General features: G+C 41.7%; 1 protein-coding gene across 5 annotated transcripts in view; it reads left to right on the top strand.

Annotated features, from left to right (window-relative positions):
• The window catches only part of vwa8 (von Willebrand factor A domain containing 8), a 325,734-nt gene that overhangs the window by 249,186 nt on the left and 57,834 nt on the right, over positions 1 to 18,714 (top strand). For all 5 annotated transcript variants that reach the window (XR_007263236.1, XM_048603037.1, XM_048603036.1 and 2 more), the window contains 2 exons: positions 263 to 467; positions 10,535 to 10,643. Coding sequence is in view for 4 of the 5 variants with exons in the window: in XM_048603037.1 (XP_048458994.1) it covers positions 263 to 467; positions 10,535 to 10,643 (314 nt within the window). In the remaining variant the exon portion in view is untranslated. The remainder of the gene's footprint in view (positions 1 to 262; positions 468 to 10,534; positions 10,644 to 18,714) is intronic.

The following is an 18,714-nucleotide window of genomic DNA, read 5'->3' as shown; positions in this document are numbered from 1 at the left end:
GTAGATTTTTTCAAACAGAGTTAAAAGTAGAGGAGTTAACTCATTTGGAACAGAAGTATGCTAGTGGAGGAAGCTTGATACCTGGACCCACCAGTTGGGCACTTCCTCCCTTCAGTATTAGCAAGTGTAGGGTTTGAACTCGCAACTGTCTTCAAAGAACAAAGAACATTGTTCTTTGTAACTGTCTTGTCAGTACTGACCAATTGATCTCTCATAGGTTAACACTGGACTGGCACTAGTGTTGTGCTTTTCTCTCTTGCAGTGCACTTATCATCTCTCCATACACTCAGTGGTTATCTAAAATCTCCAACACAGATGTCCTGATTGCACCTATTGGAGCTGGAGGAGTGGTGACAGTGGACATGGGAGGGCATGTGCGTCTGTGGGAAACTGGATTTGATCATTTACAGCGCTCCTTGCTGGAGTGGAGGACCATGATTGGACAGGAGGATGGACGACCCCTACAGGTAGAGAACCATTTACAATAACTTTAAGGATTGACAGTTAGGAGACCAGCCTTGTGTTGCTGCTGAAAGGAGAAACAAGAATTTGCACTTTTACAGCACATTTCCAACCTCGGGTCATCTATATGGCAGCATTTAAATCCTTTTGCTGATACTCAATAATGCACTGATGAAAACACAGCAGCCAGTTGAGAGTACAGCAAAATCTTACAAACAGCAATGCAACAATAACCAGATTATTGTTTATAATGATGAAAACGCAGTTACCTGCAACATCAGGCTAGGCTGGCTCCTTGAAAAGACAGTTGGTCCCACATTCCTGCTCTTTGCTTATAACTCTGGCTTTCTGAAAGCGACTCTGTGGCAATCCTGTTTCCCCACTGTCTTTCTCTGTTCTTTCTTATTCTGAATTGAGCTGATACCCAGGTGAGGTTACGGGTTCCATCAGTATGTTTGCAATTATTGTTACAACTGCATGATGTCACCTTTTCGGCTACGTTGGGCATCAGATCTGAGCATGAAATCCAAATGTTGTGACCCGACTGGACATTAATCAGAAAAGGAGACATTGTTGATTCTCCACTCCCCAACTCTGATGGGGGACAACTATCCCTGTGCAAGCTGAATCTTGGAACCTGTCACAAACTGGGAACCCTAGCCTGTTATCCATCTAGAAATTACTGGAGAAGCTTGAAAGACCTGACAGCATCTATGGAGAGAAGGCAAAGTCAACGTTTCGAGTCCTGTTACCCTTCTTCAGGACAGTTCTGCTGTATTCTGAAGAAGGGTAACTGGACCTGAAATGTTGACTTTACTTTCTCTCCACAAATGCTGCCATACCTGCTGGGTTCCTCCTACGATTTTGTTTTGGATTCTCAGCATTCGCAGTTCTTTTTTCTGTTATTTACCTACTCTGTATGCTTGGGCTAGTCATTCCTGTTAAACTTTCTGAGCTGTTGCTACCTTCCCCAGTGCAGTACTAGGAGAGCGCTATGTTGTCGGAGGTGCAATCTTTCAGATGGGAGGTTAAACTGAGGCCCTGTCAGCCCCTCAAGTGAACCTAAGAGATCCCATAGCATAATTTTGAAAAGGAACAAGAGTGTTTGCCCAGCTATCCAAGCCAATATTGATCCCTTAAAGAAATATTGCTTAAGAAAATTACCTGGTCATTATCACATTGTCTTTTTTTGTGGGACCTTGCTGTGTGCTAATTTACTACCATGAAACATATGAAACAGAAATTACTGGAGAATCTCAGCAGGTCTGGCAGAATCTGTGGACAGAAAGCAGAGTCGCTGTTTCAAGTCCAGTGACACTTCTTCAGCTAAGAAGAAGGGCCACTGAACTCAAAACTTTACCAGTATTTTCTCTTCCCAAATGCTGTCAGACCTGCTGAGATTCTCTAGTACAAAGAACAAAGAAAATTACAGCACAGTAACAGGCCCTTCATCCCTCCAAGCCTGCATAGACATGTTGCCCGTCACAACTAAAATCCCCTACCCTTCCGGGGACCATATCCCTCTATTCCCATCCTATTCACTTATTTGTCAAGATGCCCTTTAAAAGTTACTATAGTATCTGCTTCCACTACCTCCCCTGGCAACGAGTTCCAGGCACCCACCATCCTCTGTGTAATTTTATTTCATTTGTTGGGGAGATGATGGCCTCGTGGTGTCCCTGGACTGTTGATCCAGAGACCCAGATAACATTCTGGGGACCTGGATTCGAATCCTGCCATAGCAGATGGTAAAATTTGAATTCAATAAAATATCTGGAATTAAGAGTCTAATGATGACCATGAATCCATTGTCGATTGTTGGAAAAACCTATCTCATTCGCTAATGTCCTTTAGGGAAGGAAACTACCATCCTTACCCCGGTCTGGCCTACTCTAGACCCCAGCAACGTGGTTGACTCTGAACTGCCCTCTGCGCAATTGGGGTCGGACAATAAATGCTGCCTGGCCAGCGATGTCCTCATCCCGTTAATGAATAAACAAAAAATAACTCATGTTTGTGATGCGAAGGCTGAAAGTCTCCAGCAGATGGCATAAGATGTCTTTTTCAGACTCTGATATGATGCGGTACAGAAATACTCATTTTCCATTGTAATTGTAACCTAACACCATTCCAACTAATTACAGATCCCTGTATAGCAACCTTGACTTCACTTATGTTTGTTTTGGAATTCAGTAAATGAATATCTCAGTTACAAGTAATTTAAGTACAATTGCAGTTGTGTTTGGAAACTCCTGAGACATTTTCATGTTGAATTAGACGAAGCTTGCTGCCAGATAGAGGAGGGCAAGTAAGAAATTAAAGAACAGGATGGATATGTTAATCTACTCCCTGTGCCTGTGTCAGCATTTCCAATGAAATGCACTTTTTGGCCTAAGAAAAAGGTGATGCACTGTGCAGGATACGATCTTGCCAAGACATTATATCATCTACCCTGTTAGCTAAAGGAAAAAAATGCCAGGATGATTTTACAAAGGAGCAGTAAGGGGAGTCTTCTCTGGTGTCCTGGTCAATATTTAGTTAATAAGCCATATGCATGAGGGACTGTAGTATCTCTGTCTATTAGGGAGAGACAAGTAGTTCCATAGCTTGAGAGGAAGCACGCAGGATCAAGTGTGGGGCAAGGTGAGGAGTGCTGCTTAAGGAACATTCAAACATATGACGTACGACAGAACCTGCTGAGCCATTTAGTAAGACCAGGGCTGTTTGTTGTCCAAATTCCACTGTCCCATCTGCTCCCAATAGTCTATGATTCTTAAAGCTTGGACAGAAAAAGCGATGGCTTTGCAAAGGCAAAGACACTTACAGGCCTTCTCTTTGGCCAATGATCATCTGTAAGACAAATGGTTGAGAAAAGGCTTAGCTACGGATCTGGTTGTCAATGGATCTTACATTTTTCAGAATGTTCTGCATGTGCTGTAATACTCATACCTCCCCTGTTTCTTCAATAATTTAAAAAAAAACTTTTGGACACAGCACGTAGCTGTTGCTGTCCATGGCTGTTCCCATGTCCTGCAGAGCAGCTTGTGACTCTGAACTTTTCCAGCTGAGCAAGGTAGATTTGTAAGCCAGCAAAGGTCCCTGGTATTCTGTTTCTGGCGCAAACTTCAGACCACACATCAAGGCCAGCCCTCAGCAATAAACAGCCAAGGGTGGGTGAATTGTCACTGATTCCACACAAAAAGCCTTTCACTTGCTAAGTGAATGCTGGTGCCCTGATGCCTTGAGCATGGGTGGTTAATTCCAAACATAAACTAAGAATATTTTTAACGAAGAGAATCTGACTCTGCCTGCAACTCATTTGCAGAAGTGTGGGACCCCTACAAGGCCCCACCTGTCAGTGAGAGCTAGCTTTAAGATAATATGAAGCGAAAACCTTCACTGCAGCTTCTGATTGATTTTCTTACCAAATAAATATGGCAGTTCCAATATAATTCTTTGTAGTAAAGTATTTTCAAAAGTTTCTGTCATTTTACTGTCATCCTCTTTTACGCCTCTGCTAAACTCACTAGAAGTTTACATCAGGTCATTGTCAAGTTACTGTCAGTAGGACCTCACTATTTACAAATAGACTGCGTCATGCCCTACATTATAACAGTGAATATACGTCAGAATTACTTCATTGGATGTAAAGTAAATTGAGAAAGGGTGCATGACGTAAGGACATGAAAGGCTCCATATAAATGCAAGCCCTTTTCGTTTTCCAATAAGATTAATATTGTTATCTCGACTCATGTTTTCAGCTCATGAGCAAATAGCCCTCTGAAAGATGGTATACTGCAGATCACAATCAGGAATTTATTAGGAAGTTAAACCAAAAAGAAGTAAAAGAAAATCTTCATCATTTTCCTTTATCCTTTCAAACAACTTGTGCCCTTTACCAAACAGTTTCTTATATAGAGTCATAAAGTCAAACACCACGAAAACAAAGCCATTGGTCCTACCGGCCCATGCCAACCATTGTCCCACTAAACTAGTCCCACCTGCCTGTGTGTGGCCCATTTCATCCAAACCTTTCCTACTCAAATACTTATCCAAATGTTTTTAAAGCATTGTAACTTTACCTGCATCCACCAGTTCCTCTGGAAGTTCATTCCACACACAAACCACTCTTTGTGTGAAAAGGTTGCCCCATGTCTTTTTAAAATCTTTCTCCTCTCACCTTAAAATATATCCCAAGTCTTGAAATTCCCCACCTACGGGAAAGACATCTGTCATTTACTTTATCTATACCCCTCATGATTTTATAACTTCTATAACATCACCCCTCAACCTGTTACGTTCCAGTGAGAAAAAGCCCCAGCCTATCCAACCTCTCCATGTAACTCAAACCCTCTGTTCCCAGCGACATCTTGGTAAATCACTTCTGAATCCTCTCCAGCTTAATGATATCTTTTCTATAACAGGGTGACCAGAACTGGATACAGTAATCCAGAAGAGCCTCACCAACATCTTATATAACCTCAACGTAATGTCCAAATTCCATTACTCAAAGGGCCTGAGCAATAAATGCCTTAGTGACCACCCTGTCTATGTGTGATCCAAACTTCAAAGAATTGCATACCTGAACCCCTAAGTCTTTCTGTTCTACAACACTACCCAAGGCCCTACTTTTAATTGTGTAAGTCCTGCCCTTGTTTGTCACCAAAATGAGAATATGAGCGAGATAAACTAATAAGTTCTCAGATACTAAATGGTTTCAGTAAACTCCAAGCTGTAACAAACTAGACAACAGTGAACAGCTTATTGCTAAGTCCATGCTGAATGGTGCTGTTGTATCATTTTGGCAGTACTCTCACCCACTTTATTGACAAACAATATTCATAGGAGCTGCTGATTGTAACATGTACACATTCTTGAATTTTGTAGTCGGTGTGTAGGCCTGATTGTGAAGCTGTAAATTTGCATGTAGTGAATAACACTTGTTACATTCATCACTTCACCAATAACATCCATGTCTTAAAGCACTAAACTGGAATATCCTCCCTAACCCTCTCCTCTTCTCTACCTCTCTCTCTCCTTTTTCAGCTATCCTAAAAGACTTGCTTTTTTGACCAAGCTTTGGTCACTTGTCCTGATATCTCCTTATGTGACTCGGTGTTAAGTTTTGTCAGAGTTTATTCAGCACTCTGGTATATATGTACTACATTAGATGTTTTAGAAATGTAAGTTGTGTGCACATTGATGCATAATGACGTGTTTCATGCAGTTCACTGGCTTCTCTCCAGATTTCCATTAGACCAGATGTTTATTTGTATTTCCACAAAGCGATATGTCTCCATTTCTAAAAGATGTTTAAAAAAACTGGAAGCAAGCAGAAGGCAGTAACTAAAGAGAAGTGGATTTCTCTGTTTTCTTTTAAAGGCAATGTTTCTTTTCTCATCTAAAATGCAGAGTTTAATCCTTTTGAACATTTGAGGGTAAATGTTCCAATTATGCATCCCTCACGTGCAGTTTCAGCTGCTGGTAACACATGTTGGGAACTGCATATGCAGCCTGTGTTCCAGTTATGAGCTCAGGACCATGGTGTTCTGAAGACAGGGCCCCACCTCTGATCAGTAGTTAGGAAACCATTTCCTTTTCATGTAGCCATTTAACTCCAGCTTTGAGTGATGCAGGAAATATAAGCAAAGTTTAAATCAGTTGGCAGTATGGTATGGGAATATAATTATTGTTTTTCTAACCAGACTCTGCTATTTAAGAATGTGTGAAAACTTACTAATCTTTTTCCAAGTCAAAACATCACCATTGAAGACTATTGACTGAGCTCCCTTATGTTGTCAGATGTAACATCCCTGTTACTCCATGCAGCACACTCTCACCATCACCCTTTGGATTGCAGTTAGATTAAATAGATAAAAGAATTTCAGCTCGTTTGTTTTTCTGGGGAGTGGAGTTTTTAAACATGATTGATCTACTGTGAAACACAACATTGAGAAAAACTGAGCTACTGCTGTTGGAACTGATGAAATTGCAGGCTGCTGCGTAGAGATGTGTAAAAGTATGATGTACTGCCTAGGACACCCCAGGCAGAAATAAACTATGTCCAAGTGTTGATGTATCTGGAATGAGATTAAATTCAAGCGATTTAGGTCAGAGAGCATGAAAAGCTGCTTCATACCGAGGGCATGGAATGCAGATTTTGCGATTGAAACATTGGTCACATCAATCCTAGAACCCCTACAATGTGGAAAGAGGTCATTTAACCCATTGAGTCTGCACTGACCCTTCAAGGAGCACCACACCCAAGCCCACCCCGCTACCCTATCGCCACAACCCCACGTTTACCATGGCTAATCCACATAGCCTGCGCATCTCTGGGCACTACAGGGCATTTTAGCATGGCCAATCCACCTAATGTGCACATCTTTAGACTGTGGGAAGAAACCGGAGCTCCAGGTGGAAACCCATGCAGACATGGGGAGAATGTGCAAATCGCCCAAGGCTGGAATTGAACCCAGATCCCTGGTGCTATGAGGCAGCAGTGCCAACCACTGTGCCACCATGCCACCCCAATGTTTAAGATTAGCTTGATTACAGGAGAGAGGATTAGTGCTTTATGGGCAAGGGGTTGACCGGATTCTTTGTTGAATAAGCCATATCATCAGCTGGAGTAGCCATTTAGTCCCTCAAACCCATTCCGTCATTCACTTAGGTCCTGACTGATGAGTGTGAAAATCTCATTTACCCACCTTGGTTCTGTACCTATGAGTACCTTTACCTCACAAAATTCTATTAATCTAGGTTTGGCAATTTTTAACTGACCCAGCCTCAAGACCTTTTTGGGGGAGGAAGTTCTAGATTTCCACTGCCATTTGTGTGAAGAAGTGTTTTCAGACATTGCCCATCTAATGCCTTGCTTTATTTTTAAGGCTATATATCCCTGATCTCAATTTCCTCAAGAGGAAATTAGTTTCTCTGTGTATTACCAACTCCTGGAATCATTATAAATGCCTTAATTGGATCCTCCTTCTGCGCTCAAGGAACAAAACCCTTCACTATGTAACTGTTGTGTTGGAAAGTTAGGACCTGACCGGGTTAATTGCCATCACGAGACAAGCTCTGCCCATCAGTATATAAAAGAATAATCTGGGAAGAACTAACTGTTTTCTGAATTCTTGCTGTTGTGCTGAATGATATGTAGCTAAACTGTTATGGATGGAGACTCTTCAGTTGAACATGATTCTAATGTGTATCTAACTTAATGCCTATAGCTTTATGTCAGTCATGAACATACCTTGATTCATGAGGTCCCAGCCTATCTTCTGCCAAAGACCACATGAGGACATCCTTCCCAACGTGGTGCCAATAGCTAAACAAATTCCAGCAAGAAAGATTGGTGGCTGCACGTATACCCAAGAATATCTTAGATCATATCCAGCCTTACAATAGTAACCTGTTCCCATTGATTTGGCATTTTAACCACTCAATGGGAAGAGCATGTTGCGGTCAGATTAGAGTGAGTCATGAGCAGCCCAAAATGGAGCAGGAACCATACATCAACCAGTCTAATCATCAACAGAAAAGTATGAAGTCTGTCAGGATGGGATCCATGAAGAAGGGAGTTGATGGTTGAGGAGGGGAACCTGATAGAGGTGGATTAAAATTATAAGGGGCATGGACAGGGTAAATAGAAAGCAGCTGTTCCCCTTAATTGAAAGGTCAATAACAAGGGGGCATAATTTTAAGGTGAAAGGCAGAAGATTTGGAGGAGGTTAGAAGAAAAATATGTTCATCTAAAGGGTCATGGGCATTTAGAATGCACTGCCTGGGAGGGTAATTGAGGCGGGTAATCCTTTAAAACGGACTTGGATGAGTACTAGAAATGTAATCACATTCAAAGCTGTGGGCCCAGTGCTGTAAGATGGGACGAGTGTGGATTTAAAGTAGCTTTGGAGGTGAAGACTGGATGACCAAAGGGAATCTTCAGTACAGTAAGGCCCATTTCTGAAGAAGGGTCCAGACCCGAAACGTCAGCTTTCCTGCTCCTCTGATGCTGCTTGGCCTACTGTGTTTATCCAGCTCTACACCTTGTTATCTCATCTCAGATTGGTGTTAATTATCAGGCTGTCCCCAGTACATTCCAATGCATTCACAGCAAATGTAGTTCTCTTAAATGAACTTTATTCTACAAATTGAATTTTCATGCATGAAACAGGACTAAGCAGTTAGAATTAACAATTTTTCAAAATTACTTGTTCACATGGCCAAAATTTGGCATGAGGGCAGTGATGGACTATGGGAAATGTTTGGGGTCATGAAGTGGTCTAAGTGGGGCATAGGGAATGTGGGGGAAGGGTTGGACCATAGGACTTTTTCTATTCAGTTTTATAGCCAGAACCATGTCCCACAATAGTGAGGCCTTTTAAACAGCCGCATCAGCAGCTTATGTCCCCTGTGGCTGCATCCAAACTTTCTCCACAGTCAGAGATAACAAGGTGTAGAGCTGGATGAACACAGCAGGCCAAGCAGCATCAGAGGAGCAGGAAAGCTGATGTTTTGGGCCTAGACCCTTCTTCAGAAAAAGTCAGCTGGCCTGGCTTCTGCCAGCAATGAAGATCCAGCATCCAGAGCCAGACCTTCCTGAAATTGGGAATTTTCCCAACTCCTCCTACCCGCCTCGGGGATGACAACCCAGCCCACCGTTTCAGGAAGAGTTTATATTTGAGTGCTTGAATGAAAACGAGTGTGTTTGTGAGAGGGGCATTGGTCCATGCTGCTTCTCAGTGGAAATGTCAGATTGTGGCCACTGTGTTTTTGTGATTGATTTGAATATAAACTGGAGGATGAATTTGAATAGTTTTCTGGTTGACGTTTTAAGCAGAGGTTGAGAGGAGATTTACTAAGCGCAATAATCAAAATTATGAAGGCATTTGATAAAGTACGTAGACTGAATGGTGGCTCAGTGGTTATTACTGCTGCCTCACAGTGCTAGGGTCCCAGGTTCGATTCCAACCTCAGGCGACTCTGTGGAGTTTGCATGCTCTCCCTGTGACTGCATAGGTTTCCGCCGGGTGTTCCGGTTTCCTCCCACAGTCCAAAGGTGAGCAAGTTAGATGGATTAGTCATGCTAAAGTAGCCATAGTGTTGAGGTATGTGGAGGTTAGATGCATTAGCCATGAAAATGTAGGTTTGCAGGGATAGGATCAGGGCTATGGGTCTGGGTGAGATGCTGTTCGAATGGTCGGTGTGGACACATTGGACCAAATGGCCTGTTTCCACACTGTAGGGATTCTATGGAAACTTTTTCCTATTGCCGGGGAGTATGATCGTTTGGCAGTACTGAGGCCTTTAAATGCCAACACAAACATAATGAACTGAATGCCTTTTCTCTGTAATGTATACTGCACTACACTGAATACTGTGCAATGCTGCTGTTACTATTTTATTTTATGTGGCTGAAGTCACATCCTCATTGGATCACCCACAGCTAGTGATAAAGGAAGCCCTTCCCCTTTGCAACTTGCCCTATGTCTTGATTTTCAAAATTCCCAATCCTTGACCAATCACTTCTCTGAGTCTGGTCTACCCTAAAAGATGAAGAAATAGAGACTTACATTTATAAAAGCACTTTTTATAATCTCAGGACATTCCAAAGCATTTTCCAGCAGGTTAATTATTTTTTGTTGTGTTATTGCAATTGTCATGTAAAAAGCATAGAAGTTAACTCACCAAGAGCAAGGTCCCTCAAAGTGCAATGTGACAATTACAAGCCATAGGGAGATGAATATTAGCCAGGGCACCAGGGTTAGCCCCCTTCCTCCTCTTCTAAATAATACCACAGGTCACTTATAGCCACCTAGGAGAACACTTAAAAAAAAAAAAGTTTAATGGTGCAGTACTCCCTTAGTACTGCATTGGATTGTCAGCCTAGCGTCCGGAACGTTCTCTGAAACCCTCATGTTTTTGACTCTGAAGCAAGACTACTATCTCCTGAGGGATTAAACAGTCTGATAGCGCACAGTAAAGTTGGTCACCTCCAAAAGGTTTGTTCAACTTAATGATTTCCACTCAAAGAGGAGGGAAAAATAATTGGAATATTTTCTCCTTTCAGATTACGATAGAGAGGGATAGTGGATTGGATGTGACTGCCCCTAAACATGGAAGAATTGATGTGGACAACGCCCCGCATGTTGGGGGCAACACATGGGCAGGAGGAACTGGTAAGTAAGGAGTAAGGGATTTGATTTCTAAACAACACAAAAAATTAATGGCTTGCAATGTACTCAAAATACAAATTAAAACAGGGACAACCTAGGAGCTTCAGCTCCTGATCAGACCACCATTTATGAGTATTCTTTGTTGGAGCGAGGTCATCCACCATGGCAATATTTGTTGGATAAAGCAGACTCCTTTAAAGTGATGCATGGGCATCCTGAGGAATACATTGTTCCCAATGCATTCCTGCCTGCCTCGTAGAAGCAGGAAACCATTCAGCGACTCATGCCAGTTCCTCCAATCAATTAGATCACAATTGATCTGAATCTTAGCTCCTTAAAACTATAAGACATAGAAACTGAATTAGGCCATTCAGCCCATCGAGTCTACTCCACCATTCAATGAGATCATGGCTGAACTGCTAATCCTCAACTCCACTTTCCTGCCTTTTCCCCATAACTCTTGGATTCCCTTATTGATTAAAAATCTACCTCAGCCTTGAATATACTTAATGACTCTAAAGCCCTTCAAAGAAAAAAATTCCAAAGATTCACTACCCTTTGTGAGAAGAAATTCCTCCTCAATCCAACTCAAATATGTGACCCCTTATTCTGAGATTATGCCCTCTGGTCCTAGATTCTCCCACAACGGAAAATAGCATTTCCACATCTACCCTGACAAGACATCTAAGAATCTTATAAGCTTCAATAAGGGTCATCTCATCCTTCGAAATTCCAACGAGTACAGACCCAGTCTGCCCAACTCTACCCGAGGCAGATTACTACCTGAATGCCTGTAAATTGGGAGAGGGGAGTGTGCAATGGGACCTGGGTGTCCTTGTGCACCAGTTGCTGAAGGTAAGCATGCAGGTGCAGCAGGCGGTAAAGAAGGCAAATGGTATGTTGGCCTTCATTGCGAGAGGTTTTGAGTACAGGAGCAGGGAAGTGTTTTTGCAGTTGTACAGGGCCTTGGTGAGGCCACACCTAAAATATTGTGTGCAGTTTAGGCCTCCTTTTCTGAGGAAGGATGCTCTTGCTCTTGAGTGAGTGCAGCGAAGATTTACCAGGCTGATTCCGGGAATGGTGGGTCTGATGCATGGAGGGGAGACATAGAGGTTGAGATTGTTTTCGCTAGAGGTCAGACAAATGAGGGGGGATCTCATAGAGACTTATAAAATTCTAACAGGACTGGACAGAGTAGATGCAAGGAGGATGTCCCCGATGGTGTGTGTGTGTCCAGAACCAGGGGTCACAGTGTGAGGATTTGGGGTAGACAATTTAGGACGGAGGTGAGGAGAGTGGTGAGCCTTTGGAATTCATTACCACAGGAAGTAGTTGATACCAAAACATTGAATGTATTCAAGAGGCGACTAGATATAGCACTTAGGGCGAATGGGATCAAAGGTTATGGGGGGAAAACAGGATTAAGCTTTTGAGTTGGACAATCAGCCATGATCGTGAAGAATCACGGAACAGGCTCGAAGGGCTGAATGGCCCCCTCCTGCTGCTATCTTCTATATTTCTGTGTTCTCCTCATAATCCAATCCCATATCTGTGACCAACCTAGTGAACTTTCTTGGGACTACCTCCAATAGCCGTGTATCTTTGCTTCGATAAGTGGAGCAAAACTGTTCACAGTATTCTGGTTGTGGTCTCACTAGTGCCTTGTGTAATTTTAAGCAAGACCTCCCTACTGTTATATTCTATTCCCTTTGAAATAAAGGCCAAACTTCCATTTGCCTTCCCTATTACCTGCTGAAATTGGATGCTAGATTTTTATGATTCAAGGATGAGAACTCCCGAATCTCTCTGTTCCATTGCTGTCTTCAGACCTTCTCCATTTAAAAAAAAAACATTCAGCTTTTCTATTCGTCCTGCCAAACTGTATAACCTCACTTTTCCCCATTGTATTCCATCTGCCAACTATTGTCCACACATCTAACCTGTCCAGATCCCTTTGCAGAATCTTTGTGCTCACTGCTTGACTTCCCACTCTCTTTTGTCATCCGCCGACTTTGCTATAGTACATCCACTTTCCTCATCCAAGTCATTTCTATATATTGTAAGTAATTGTGGTGCCAGCACTGATCCTTGTGACATTGCACTAGCTGCAGATTGCCATTCTGAAAATGCTCATCCCATCCCAACACCTCTACATGCTCACTAGACAGACAATAATTAAATCACATTGTGTGCAAGGTGCTTGTGGTCACTTCATACCCTCTGGTGTGGGATGCACAAATGTTCATCTTCCAAAGTTAGTTCTTCCCCTGGGAAACCTTGCTTGCAGGAAAGTTCATCCATACAATGTTCCTAACTCTGGGACCAAAAAAAAAATTATAGGATGAGGTTGTAGACTTGCTTGCCGATCCGGTGGGTTTGTTTGCAGACGTTTCGTCACCCTGCTAGGTAACATCGTCAATGCGCCTCCGGTGAAGTGTCGGTGTTCTGTCCCACTGGCTATTTGTATGCCATGGTTTGCTGGGGTGGTTGGCATCACGTCGATTTTGTTTTTCAGTAGTTTATATATCAAGTCTAGTTCAATGTGTTTGTTGATGGAGTTCCTGTTGGAATGCCACGCTTCCAGGAATTCCCTAGTATGTCTCTGTTTGGCTTGTGCTATTATGGATGTGTTATCCCAGTCGAATTCGTGTCGTTCTTTGCCCGTGTGTTCTGAGACCAGTGAGAATTGGTCATGTCTCTTGGTGGCTAGTTGGTGTTCGTGTATCCTTATTGTCAGTTTTCTTCCAGTGTGGCCTATGTAATGTTTCTCACAGTCCTTGCAGGGTATTTTGTATATTACGTTGGTTTTGTTGGTTGTGCGTATGGGATCCTTTACGTTCATCAGTAGCTGTCAGAGGGTGTTAACTCACTCAGAGATAGTAAGAACTGCCGATGCCGGAGTCAGAGATAACACAGTGTGGAGCTGGAGGAACACAGCAGGTCAGACAGCATTAGAGGAGCAGGAAAGTTTTCCTACTGCTCTGATGCTGCCTGGCCTGCTGTGTACCTCCAGCTCCACACTGTCTTAGGGTGTTGTTGGTTTGTGGGCTACCCTGATGTCTAGGGGTCTGAGCAATCTTGTGGTCTTCTCCAATATGTCTCTTGTGGATAGTAGGGTGACTAGTGTGTCTGGCTGTGTTGTGCCTCCTTGTTGTAGTCTGTCGCGGAGGTAACAGCAGATTGTGCTTTTTGGGTATCCATTCCTTTTAAAAACTCTGTATAAATGCTCCTGTTCTGCTTTGCGCAATTCCGGGTTGCTGCAATATGTTGTGACTCATTTCAATAATGTCCTGATGCAGCTCCTTTTATGGGCTTTCGGTGGCTTGCAGGATGCAGGTGAGTAAATGGCTCAGTCTTGCCTTCGTGGTTAAAATTTGGTGCCCTGGAATTGTTACCCTCAGGCTGTCCTTTGTACACTTCCTTTGCTTTGAAGGCTGATGTTCGTGTTGTGTTATTATCCCCGTTGGTATACTTAGCAAGGGTTGTATTTACTATAAACTGGGGAGATGGAAGCATAGTGATAATGGCACTGGGCTAGTAATCCAGAGGCCCAGGTTAATGCTCTGGGGACTTGTGTTCAAATCCCACCATAGCGCTTGTGGAATTTAAATTGAATTAACATATCTAGAATTAAAAGCTAATCTCAGTATTAGACTGCACCGTTTTTCAAAATAGCCTCCATCCACCATCACATCTGCCACCACATGGTGTTCGCCCCACTGTGTCTGTCTTCCTGCACAAGTCTTACAATTAACATTAGATATGCTGAGGTGGACGTGAGTTGACCTGGAACTGCAGGACCACCAGATATCTCAAAGATTTAGCCTTGACGTGTTTAAAATTATGCAAACAGTGGGACAGGCCTATAAAAATTTTGCTTTTATACTGGATGGCATCTATTTCAGGTTAACATTCTGACTTGCTGAATATGTTGGAATCGGTCTTTTCAATCGCACTGCACACTGAAGCTGCAATGGACTTGTTTAATTAAGTATCCTTATGTTTCCCTGCAAACCTGTGCAGTTAATACCCCTTAAAAGAGTGACAATTAGTGAAAGGGGTTTGTGGAGACAAAGTTTCCACACAACCCAGTAACTTCTCGGCTGCTCGTGCCCAGCGCGTCTTGCTTTCTGGTACTGATTGATAAGATGCACAAAACCAAAAGATGGCCAAGTATTTTAGGTTTATTTGTATTTTTAATAAAACCTCAGATTTTACATGTATGGTGTCTCCAACTCAGAGAAGTCCTAAAGTAAATTGAAATAATTGTGTGTGTGTGCAAAACCTGATGACAAGCAGTGATAAGAATTGGTGTCACTCTGTAACGATGATATTGCCCATCTACTCTGCTTTCCAGACAGACCATTTTTACTGATACATGATAATGGTACATCTTAATGCTCTGAGGATTTCATTAAAGATTAGTCAGAAGATAAGCTAACTGCATTTCAGGAATTTGAATGTCAGAATGTTCAGACATTTGTTGCTTAATTATCCTTTTATTTCTTTACAACTTGATGATTGAAGGGTCTCCTTCATGTGCACAACACAAAAGTGGTCACACTGAGATTAGCCAAGATGCCATTCTCAGAAACATGCCCTTTGCTCAGATTTGGTCAGAGTTCATGGTTTCCACACTCACCTAGGACATGCTGCTTACCCATTGCCATATCTGCAGTTATAACTGTCCTGCATCTGGCTCAAAACCCAATCCTGAGATCAGAATCCGCCTGAAGAGACAGCAGTCACAGTCCTGCACAGCAGGAGGAGGCCATTTAGCCCATTGTTCCAGTGCTGCCTCTTTGAAGGAGCTATCCTATTATAGTCAGTCCCTAATCTTGTTGGCAATTTCCATTCCTTTCCAGGTGTATGTCCAGTTTTGTTTTAAAAATTATTGCATCTGTTTTCACCGATTCCATTTTCTTATAATTTGCCGCGTAAAAAGGTTTCTCTTCCTTACAACCCCAACCCACTACAACTCCATTGGCTTTTCTCCTTATTATTATAAACCTCAGTCTTCTAGTTATTGACGCTCCTTCCAGTGAAGCACTTTATTATTATTTTTCTACGGCTGTATTGAATGACTTCTCATAACCTGATATGGCTAAAGCGGGTGCGGTTGTCAGCACAGCTTTCAAGTTTTCAAATATATTTATACATCCTTATAACTATGCTGATGTTAGGACAAATTTGCAATAAAATCTCTATGCCAACTTAATATAATATTTCATGTTTTGTCTTAAACCTAAGAACATCCAGAATAGCCCTTTTCTCGGTGGTACTTGGCCTTGTCCCATAGTGTGGCCTAAATAAAATACCTTTACTTTGATAAATTCTTTCTTGACCAGATTTATAACCAAATTGACTTAATGTAACTGATCAAACATTTTCCTCAAGTGATGTAAATGTTCTTCCCAGATTTTGCTAAAACAACCAAATTGCTGATGTAAATGTTAGTTATATAGTCCTTTAATTACTTTATTGGTTAATTGTTAGAATGTGACTGGTGCATTTTTCATTCAGAATGACTTTGCGCTGATAAAGTACATTGGGTGTTATAAAAGCCAATATTTCCTCTGCTGTATCAGCAAACAGGACTTGCAATTATACTTTCAGCAAGTCAGCTCTTCTGATGAATCACTCGTCTCATCATCATTAAATGCAGTCCTCCAGTCTTGGGATAGGATGCAAGTCTGCATATTTGTTACTAGGTTGACTTTGTAATAATCGACACAGAAACTTTATAACCTATCCAGGCAGAATTTCAGCAGCATCTTGATAGATGAGGTCCAGCTACAATGACTCAATAATGTCATTGCCCATCATGAACTTAATTTCTTCCTTCACCTGAGCTAATCTCTATGGATTGAGTCTGTAAGGGTGTTGTTTTATAATTAATGCATTTCTCAAGTTAACATCATGAACAACCAAAACAGTTTTTCCTGGCCTATTCCCACAAATTGATTTATAATTCTATAACAACCTTCATAACTCACGTCATTACATTTTTGGAAGATAAAACATGATTTGACCTAACCCTATAAGTACATCTGTTTTCCAAACTAATTGCTGCAATGTCAACTTTTGAAGTTTCAATTTCTGATTCATACTCCAATTCTTCTGATATTTCTAGGTCACTCTCTACTTTCATTGCCATAACTACGCTTTCCTCCTGACTATTATCCCTGTCATAATATAATTTTTAACATGTTAACATGACGCACTAGTTGATGGTTTCTCCTGTTTGGAGTACTTACTACATAATTAATATCATTGAGTTTTGTTTTTATTTAATAAGGTCCAGTGACCTTTGCTTTTAATAGTTCCACAGAGACAGGTAATAATGTGTCTCCAGTAACAAAATTTCAAATTTTGGCCTATATATCGGCATTATTTTTCATTGTTTGTTGAGCACTGTTCAAATGGTTTTTTAATCAGCTAATATGCTTTGGTCAATTTCTCTTTGAAACTTGAAACAAAGCTTAGAAGTGCAGTTTCAGAGCTTTGCTTTATCAGTTTCTCTTTAATTAATTTATGTAGTCGTCTGACCTGATGATCACATACTACTTCAAAAGAACTAAATCCTGTGCATTCATTAAGAGCATTCTTTGTAGTAAATAATGACAAAGGAATTCCTTTATCTCAAATCATTCTTGATGGTAAGCTCTGATCATGGCTTCAAACTTTAATGCTACTTTTCCAATGTACCTTGAGATTGTGGATGACATTTGTCTCAGGACAATTGCACATAGCTCAGTGAGTAAGCTAAAGATTATTATCTTTGAGGGTCTGCATTTTAATTTGGCGTCTAACCTATCAATCTCCCTCAGCAGAATCTCTTTTCTATGTTCTATGTATATCATTAGAACCAACATTAACCATGACTACTGGAGCTTGTCCCTCCCACTACAAGTTGTTCTCCACTCCTGAGCAAGTATCCAAAACCCTGGCACCGGGCGGACAGCACTCTGGGTTCTCACTTTTGGCTGCAGAGCACATTGTCACTTTCCCTCATTATATTGTCCCCTACTGCTTGAATGGCTTCCTATAGTAGTGCCACGGTCAGTTAGTTTATCCACCCTGCAGTCCTCACTGTCATCCAGATAAACTGAAAAAAACATCAAACCAGTGGATTATTACACAATCAAGCTTGGCCATAGTTTGCATGCCACTCAGTATGGCTGCACTGGTTGCCCAGAGCAGATTGTTGTGAGGAGATGTTTGAGATAATGGGATCATTTCTATTGAAGGAGACAATAGGACTTTTAAGGCCTTTTGAAGCCTAACAGGTTTGGGTCTGCCCTAGAATCTGTCTCAGATTGAGCAGCTATGGTGACTTCCTTAAGTAATGTGAGCATCTTCCAACAATGGGTGCTGGCTTGCACTTCCCTCTGTCTTCTTGCACTTTACACAGAGTGTTGTCACAAAACAGAAGCAATTGTATACAGTATCATACTTCAATGTCGTTCAATGAGTAACCTCTGTGGTGATTGTTAACTGTGTAAATCTTTGTCCTGTATTTGAAATATGTTTTTTCTAGCCCTTTCTCAACATGGTCTGTCTCCAAGCCACAAGCCAGGCCCTGCAAATTTTGATCTCATGGTAGCAATGTGGTGGGGCTGGAAAATTAATTTTGAAAAGCAAGTAAATTTTCCAACCCTATGAGATGAATCTCACTAACAGAATGTTTTTTAGTTTTTGACTGTTTCTGAAGAGGGTGAGAAAGAGAGTGGCCATGTGGTTGAACCTTGGTTGGAACAAGATTCTCATGTGAAACAGAACGCTCCCTCCCATTTTACATCTACTGGTTCCTGGTAGCAGTCTTCAGTAATAACTGATACAGCAATGTTTGAATTATTATGGTGAAGTATTCTTGCAGCAGCTCATTTTCCACACTTTTCTTCCCAGCCAGTTGGTGAATTTGTTTTGTTCCTGCGCTGTGCACTGTTGTCGATTTCCTTACTTTTTATGGGAGGAACTGCTGTGCTTTGGGGCCAGACACTTACCTGAGCTGCAGGAGGAGCTCATTCAAAATCTGTCAGTGTGAAAGAGTGAAAATTACAATTAGAGCGAG

Source organism: Rhincodon typus, chromosome 11 (genome assembly GCF_021869965.1).
Source record: "Rhincodon typus isolate 14 chromosome 11, sRhiTyp1.1, whole genome shotgun sequence".
In the NCBI taxonomy this organism is placed as follows: domain Eukaryota; kingdom Metazoa; phylum Chordata; class Chondrichthyes; order Orectolobiformes; family Rhincodontidae; genus Rhincodon; species Rhincodon typus.
Note: the sequence above shows the minus strand (reverse complement) of the source record. Positions and strands in the feature narration are given on the sequence as shown.